The sequence below is a fragment of the Melopsittacus undulatus genome, chromosome Z (genome assembly GCF_012275295.1).
Source record: "Melopsittacus undulatus isolate bMelUnd1 chromosome Z, bMelUnd1.mat.Z, whole genome shotgun sequence".
NCBI classification, from domain to species: domain Eukaryota; kingdom Metazoa; phylum Chordata; class Aves; order Psittaciformes; family Psittaculidae; genus Melopsittacus; species Melopsittacus undulatus.
Window position 1 is genome coordinate 91,202,317 of NC_047557.1, and position 8,525 is coordinate 91,210,841.

The window sequence follows — 8,525 nt, forward strand, 5'->3', positions numbered from 1 at the left end:
TCAGGTGTAGAGTATATGCTCTTTTTGTTTAGAAAGCACTGGAAGTGGGCACAATGCATAGAAGATGAAGCTCTTACTGGAGAGGACATGCACATGTAGCAAACTCGTTCATTCATCTCTGACTAGAAGTAGTCCTTTAACTACCAAATACTTTATGTCCTTTACACACACACAGAGACACAAGCAAGGCAAACCTAAAGGTACGACATGGTTGTATACCCACAAGTTGCTTCCTGCTCTGAGCCTGCTTCTCTTTCCAGCCTACCATTGTTTTTCCTCCTTTGTGTTTAAGTCACTTTGTGCTATATAATCTTTCTCTTCTACCGGTATTCAAAGTCTTCTCTCCTTCCATTCCACCCATGCCATTTTCATTTGAACATCGACAATTATCTCCTCTTGATGTTTGCATTCAACTTGGAATACTTGATCCTCATCTTGAACCTGCAACCTCTATATCCCTGTACAGGTCTGTGATGCTTTCTTCCAACTTCTTTCTCAACCTCTGAAATCTAGCATCCTTCCTAAAAATATCTTTGCAGCTTTATAGAGAAAATTAAGACCAGGGCATGCTAGCTTCTCTCCAGAACTCCGTTTCCTTCCTGTATGCAAAAAAAAAAGTTCCATGACATCTTTCAAATACTTCTTTACAGCTCTGCTGCTGGGAAACTTGCAGGAAGACAGATTACTTGATTCCCAAGCCCATAAATCTCAGTAGAAGTAGTGTGTTTATTTCGGTAGACCTTTGATCAATCTCCAGCCCAGAAATCAAACAAGCTCACAATGAACAATGTGTTAAGGCCATTGCAAATGTGCAGCAACCTTAAACTCTGCAAAGAGAAAAAGTGGCAGAGATGTTTCCTGGCATTTTGGGACAAGTTACTAATCACTGCATGAAGCTTTAATGCAAGGCAGTGATAGACTGAGGTATCCTTGCCCTTCCAGTGTGCCTGCAAGTGCTGCACTTCTGTCTCCTGGATGAGAGGCTCCTTGTGGACAGTCTCTTTTCAGGACAGGCTCACCTGCTGCAAGCACACACCTCCCTTTTACTTCTCAAGGCCTGTAAGGAACTCCTTTATGTTCTGGAAAAATGTTTTTCACACCTCATGAACAGGGATGGGGACACTCAGCTAATCTCTGTTCATTTGCAGGCCTAAAGTCTTTATTGTAATCAGGCTGCCAGAAAACTGAAGAAGTCCTGCATAGAGGACAGTGAAAATAACCAGGATTTCCAAAAAGGCATGGGAAATACAGAATCTGGGGAAGATTTCCCCTTGTGTTAAGCACAAATTCTGTGTACTAATAATAAGCTATTTAGCAGACACATTGAACAAAGTGCTGGATTTTGCTTTCCTCCATGTAAAAGATCCCTTTCCCAAACAGAATTGTTTACATGTGGACAATCACAAGAACTGTGAGTGTTAATGTTCAGTTCATTACCATATCTGGCAGCCAAACTTCCCAGCTACTGTTTCATTCTTGTCAACAGGATGCTAGGTGCTTCATTTAATTACTGTTTATTTCTTTGCTGATCCAAGTCTATTTGGAAAGTGAACCTGATTGTACCCTGGCTTATATGCTACCAGTAAAATTATGAATATAATAGTTAAAAAAGAATAGTTATTACTAAGGAAGTTGTAAATATTACCAAGAGTGGAGTATGATTTAAGATTTCATTGCATGCATTTGGGAATTGTATGAAAAGCAAATTGAGCCACTTTTCTAGGAAGACAATTCAAATAGTCAACTCAGCTATCACTTTTAGAGCCTTTTTCCCCCCCTCAGAGCACAGCTGCACTTCATAAAAAAGTGTTGAAAGCGCTCAAATGTTATTATCCTTAGCTCCTGAGCCAAATAAAAGCTTTTTCAAACCCAAGGTTCAGTTAGCTAGTCATTTCATTACTTCCTCCTTGGTTGAAAAGCAATGCTGAACTGCAGAATTGGGAAGCTGATTATGTTTGTAATATGTCACTATCAGAGGCAAGTCCTGCACAGGAGTTACAGATCTTTGCCATACGTTATTTATATATCTAGTAGGGTAACATCTTGAAACAGATACTCATGTTAGAACTACATGCTGAACTTAGGTGGAAGGATATCCCACTAGAGTTTATTATTAACTTTATAAACATCATCCCACACACACTTATTTGGCCAACAGTTGTATTATGAGTGCCTGTGGGATCCCAGTGTGATGCTGCCAATGTCAGGCCAGGACAGCAGGAGCTCAAGCAAAGCTAGGAAATGGCTGACTGATTGTTCATGACTCATGTGGGATTGAGGGGGAAGATTTCATTCTACAGCTTACATGAGGACAGAGTTGGTAGCTAAGCAATCCTGTAGCCAGGTTGGCTATGTACAGACATCATCTTGCCTCTGCACAAGGCCCCAGTGTTTACCTCTTATCTGAAGAAGCCTTCAAATCCTCACAAGTTTAAGGAGTATAGGCAGTACCTTCATTTTTTCCCCAACTTGAGGCTTTAGGCCTTGAAAAATTGCCAACCACAGAGGGTAGATAGCTGTCAGAAGTATGGGTCCCAAATAAAGCAACAGTTGTGTTTAATTTGGATGGAAGTTCTTTCTTCAAGACAGAAGTATTTTTTAATATCAGAAATCCAATTGTAAAGGACACAAAACCCTTGACTTTTTGCCAATGAGTAATCACAGTAAGTATTTGAAATTAACATAAATATGAGTTACAGAATAGTGGTTTGAACTCTTACGATGAGCCACACACTGTCTGAAGGTGACACAGAGTTGAAACTGGGTGTGCCTTCTTACTTAAAATAAAGCATTCCTTTCCAGCCAGCACAACCTGTGCTGCCCGTCAAGCACAGCAGTGTACACAAATGGCCATATCCTCCAGATAGTTAAACGTGTGTGCAACTTCACTTATGCACACAACTTCTTTGGCTGCAATAGCGATCGCAGTAAACAACATGATTCACACCAGTATTTCTGGAACTGATCCCAAGCCCTGCTAAATTATTATATTTATTTCCATTTTTGCACTACTATAATTAAAGTTTCTCTTGGCATGTTTCTACTAGTTCAATTTTTAAAATTTTAGGTAAATATTGCAAGTTTTTCAAGAGTAGTTGTTTTATCAAAGTTAAAAAAGGCAAGGGGAAGGGGGAGATCTGGTCTTCCAGAGCCTGGCCTACTTGTGCCATGAACAAGTATTTCACAGTTCTAAGTGCCTGGCCCCAAAGACTAGTACAACTTTAGAACCAGTTATTGTATTAAATTCCATGTACATATTTTCTAGACAATAATCCATCTTGTTACACTGCTCACTAAGCAAAATGAAAATCAGCATTCCGTCACAAATGTCTGTCTCTTGACTAACTAAGTTTCAGATGATTCTCAGTTTCACACGAAGGCCTACTTTCAGTCTTAGGGTTTATGAGTTCGTACATGATGAGTGGATATGGCATGATGGGGGGATGAATCATCACTGTGTTGTTTCTGTTCCGCCAGACAAGGGAGAGAGAACAAATAGGCAAATAAATATTCCTGTGTCTATGCTAATGCTGATGGTTGCCTGGCTACTAATGACTGAGAAGAACTGCATGAGCTGAACCATGGTGGAAGCACAGGTGCTGCAGGTTGCTAAACTGACGCACCAACCACAGTTAGGGGGGGAAGCCCTGCAGATGAAACCCCAAAAGCTAAGGAGGGGAAGGAGAGAGTTAATTAGGGGAGTGCTGATTCACACACTGGTTACCATACCTATCATTTTCAGCCCAGTGCTTCATATATGGAACTACTTATGTTCTGTTTTTAGCCTTTTCCCTTGCCAGGGCAGACTAATATATACAGTATTTCTTTCTGAGTCATCAGCTTGATCTATACTGTAAGTATCTAGCCTCTCCACTGGAACCAGAGCTTTAACAGAAAACTAAAATCAGCATTTTCACTGAACTGATCAGAATCTGAAGATTCCTGAAGCTAGCTGACCTGTTCCTCTCCTTCTACATAGCACAGTGGACAGAACAACCAAACTGAAGACAAGATGCTTAGCGCTGTACCAGCAGATGCTTGGAGAGCTACAGAAAGGGCAACCTTGAGCAGTGTACAATGCCTTTTTCTTATCATTTATTGCAACTTCCTGACTGATGAGAGCATTTATAGTTACAGTATGCATAAGGTGTTACAAAGCAGTAAACCAAGACAGGAAAGATACAGTGGAAAGAACTTGCTAGATGTATCTTCCTGGGTCCCTTCCTACCCACCCAGTCACCCTTTAGTGCTCCCTCAAACCCAAAACACCAGGGCAGGCATAGTCCTGCTAAAAGATCACCACACAAGCATTGGATCCTGTAACTAGATGAGTACTACTTTATAAATATCTCAAGTTCTGTATCTTGATGTGTTTTGGGGATATTTACTCTGTGAAAACTTACTCTGTGTGTGTGATTGTGTTTGTGTGCTGCAATGAAAGGAAATAAAGGGGAAAAAAAAGGAAAAACAACTTGAAAGAGAGATCTGTTTCTCCCTCACGAACTCCAAAGCAACTAAAAAAAAAAAAAACAAAACAGTAAGATGTCTTGAGAGGCCAAGCAATCCACAGAACCACAACAGGCTTAAAGAATAATTTCCCCAAGGGTGAGAGAAACATCTCACATAAGCCAAGTGGCACACAAGGACAGACCTGCTTTAATTACTGTTGGTCTGCTGAAAAACCCTTCCTGTCTAAATGCCTCACTCTACTTTCGAAACAAATTGCTCTTATCATTAGTTTTGTTATTATTTTCTGCTGACCACAAACTCTTTCATAGGGAAGAAAGAGTGGGGCAGAATTTGGATGGATATGCAGGATATGCATGGTTGATTCACCAGTTGATGCCAGTAACAGAGAAAGAATGTGGAACTCTTCACAGAGGAGGTCAAGGCAGAAGGCTGACATCCAAGAGCACTTGCACCACCCAGGAGTATGGGTACAGTTTGCCCTGGCAGTGTACCACAGCATATATTGAACTATACGCATGTGATGGCCGAGATAAACAAAACAGTAGCAGAACCAGTTCCCTGCTACGCTATCTTCCCAGAAAGCAAAAGGGTAATAGACAGAAGTTCCATCTTCTTTTTGATGGAAATTAAGATGCTGCTTCCACTTTGCCATATCGTCTGCAGGACACCAGCAGGAATTTTGTTGTTGCTGCTTGTTTTGTTTTTAAAACTAAAATCCTCACAAGCTCGGTTGCAGCTAACCAAATTGATTTGGAGAGGAAATGTAAAGAGAAAGGAATAGCGGCAACACTGGCAGAGTTGCATATACCCTGTGTGGCTGCACAGGTATATTCCTGAAAACTGGATATTAAAAAAAAATAAATAATCTGAGCCAGCTCAAAGCATCTTATAAGTTTTTAAGAAAAAACTAGTTTTATCTATATAAATTTACTTATATAATTTCATTTTAATTTTACCTATATAGGTTAGACAGGCCTTTGCCACAGGGGAAAAAGAAAGATAATGGACAGAGATGGGGTAAGGGAAATAGGAAAAGCTCTCTATAAAGCAGCTCTGACCTTGTCGGAAGGGAATGGAGAGAGGGAGTCTGAGGAATGGTGCAAGGGGGCATTGCACATAGTAGCTGCCACCCATCACACCCCAGGCTCACCTAGCAGAGTCAGAGCAATCCTGACTTTCTAGTGTGGCAACAGAAGACAAAGCAGGAAATGGGACTGGGCATGTGTTCTCCCATTTACTGGTCATGGCCCTTTACACGAAGTCAGTCATAGTTTTACAGTGCCTTCTCTCCACAGGAGATAAATAAGGGCACTAAACAAGACTTAAGTAAATGAGTTGGTTTATAGATTGCATCTTGGGGATACTGAGGGTTGCTTTCTGGCATGCTATATTTAAGACTCCAAAAAGCACCCAAAAGGTGAGCATACTTCACACAGCAATTCATACCTCCAAAGAAAACACCAAGAGCCTCAACTAAATGGCTATTGTATGAACTGCTCAATTTTTCTCAATTATAAAATGTTACTGTGGACAACATTCTTAAAAATTATGGAGGTCAACCTCATAGTGCTTGGAAGCCCTTTGGTGAGCTGGACAGATCAAAGCAATTGTTTTCACCTTGCTCCACAGCTTACAGAAAAAAAAGGTCAATTAAGTAAATGCCTTTTGATCTAAAAGCATGACGGCTAGCTTTGGAAATTGATGTGATTTTGCACCAGCAAAACTGGTAGACCAACCCTGAAATCCTTTCAGGAAAGCAAGAACTAGTGATATTCGAAAAAGGGAAAGGGACTTGGAGAAGGGGGAGATCCACAGATGCACAAAGACAGCTCAATCACTGCTTTCAGTTACATGAAACCACTTAGCATGCCATTCAGGTGAATATCTAAGGCCTAAAAGTACTATGTTCAAAGTATCTCCTTGGCTTCACAGCTTGTATCCGCTCAAGATTCCTGGAGTGGGACTGCTTTAGGTTTTGGTTGCCTTTCCTCCCCCCTTCTCCTAGAACTACTGAGTCAGAACGCTCTGATCTTTGAGACCATTCAGCTAATGTATAACAAGGAATACTGGTCTCCTGCTTACATCTAACTTTTAGGGACAGAAGGCTTTAAGTATCTAGCCTGATGTGAGGGGTACAACTTTATTAAAGACACTTAAAAGCTGGATGAACCATTCAAAGATCTTAGTGAACAGATGAAAGAACATTCCACTGCAACATTGCCTCACCCAGATTTAATCAGATTCCTATTTTCTACTCCTTTAAGACATAAGTAATTCAAAAGTGAAAAAAATAGAAACTATTGTTCATTATGAGGTGTAAAATTGATCTTACAGTATTTTTATATATGAGAAACACTTAACTGCTGACAAGGATGGGGGACTTATACTGATGCTGTTTCCACTGAATTTAACCCTCACATACAACAATCTTATTGAAAACAAACTCAGTCCCTCAGCAAGTCTTACTGCAGAAGATCTACTCTTAAAACTTAGGAAGCACAACCTGATGATGAAACTTCAGTCAGTCCCCATCAGTAAAATCAAACAGGTGGAAGAGTTGATTTATCTAACTTAATGAACTTGACAAGTGCATGAAGTCAACTTTTTTACTAACACACCTCCAGGCAGCCTATGAGTATCCTGTACTATAGAAACCAGAGCTGTGAAAACTAAATAATTACAACTTTGCCACACTTTATGATTTCCTGCTGTGAACTACTAAGAAATCATGGATTACTCAACAAGTATACTCAAATGAAGAAACCAGACAAGATTTGGAGAAAGTTTTGCTTCAGCCTCTACACACCAGTACCAAGTCATTGAAGAGTGGCTGGCATAGGTAAAACTTGGCTCTTTTCAGCTGTGAACAGTTCCTCTGCTAAAGAGGAGTATCGTTGCTTAAGCTCCTGGAAGCTGATGAATTTGGTAAATACTGGGGTCCAAAATGCAAACAGCCTGTAAAGAATGCTGCAGAGAAAAGCATCTGGGCCTCCCTACTGTGTAATCCAGATCGTGGCTAAAGTACACTGGGTATGTGTGGGTATATATGGGTATCTTTGCTTTGAGCAGCAACAACCTGATGTATGAGTTTCTGGGCTTTGTATTGTTGTCTGGTTTGGGTTTTTTCCCTCCATAGGGTAAGCAGTCTACGGTCTCAGACCCACAATATACACCCCGCGTGTACCCACACCCCTATTTGAAGCCCATAAACAGTTGCAGGTGGAGAGCTGCAAGGGACGACCCAGCGAGGGACGACTCAGCGAGGGACGACTAACTCCAAGCTCCCGAAAGCAGCACTCGTTGTCCTTCACCCCCGGTGAAGTTCACAGCAGCCCAGAGGCTACCGGACAAGAGACACTTCATTGTAATTACCCTGTGCTGAAAGAGCTCAGGTGCAGGTTATGGCATGAGCCGCCCACTAAGTCTGAAAAGTAATTAGGGCAGATGTTCATTAAAAGCTTCCTAACGAGTCTGTTAATTTTGTTGCCTTACTCCACCAAACTTTCTTACAAGTACACAAGGCAATTTACTAGACAGCGAGCTAGGAGACACAGCGAGCAGCGACAGGGAAGAGAACAGCGAAAGAGAAGCTGCCAGGGAGAATTTCACCTATTTCGTGGAGGTACGAGCACTCTTGTGCCGCAGAGCGAAGCTCACTACCGGAGGATCGCGCCGCGGCGGCAGCCCGGGACCCCGGGGACCGTCCTGTCCGCCCGATGCCCTACCCCAAGCGCCGCAAAGCGCTCAGCCAGAGCACAGGCGTCCACGTTCTGCCGCCGCGGGACGGGGCTCACGACTCTCCATCAACAGAAAGCAGTAGCGATAGATGGACATGGAACCGCCGACCCGGAGTGCACGTCCCGCCACGCAGTCCCCCGCGCATCCCACCTTCCGAAAATAGCCGTCCTCCGCCTGCTCGGCCGGCTGGCAGCCGCGGGGAGACAGAGCGTCCGTCATCTCCGGGCGGGTGAGCCCTTCCTCCGCTGCCGCTGCCAGACAAACACTGCTGAGGGCTGCCCCAACCCTGCGGAAAATGCCACCGCTGCCCCCACGGC

General features: G+C 42.5%; 1 protein-coding gene across 1 annotated transcript in view; it reads right to left on the reverse strand.

Annotated features, from left to right (window-relative positions):
* Window positions 1–8,525, reverse strand: part of RHPN2 (rhophilin Rho GTPase binding protein 2) — a 28,799-nt gene extending 20,274 nt beyond the window's left edge. Inside the window, exon 1 of the mRNA XM_005152189.3 lies at window positions 8,359–8,525. Coding sequence (XP_005152246.2) covers window positions 8,359–8,427 — 69 coding nt within the window. The 5' untranslated portion in view covers window positions 8,428–8,525. The remainder of the gene's footprint in view (window positions 1–8,358) is intronic.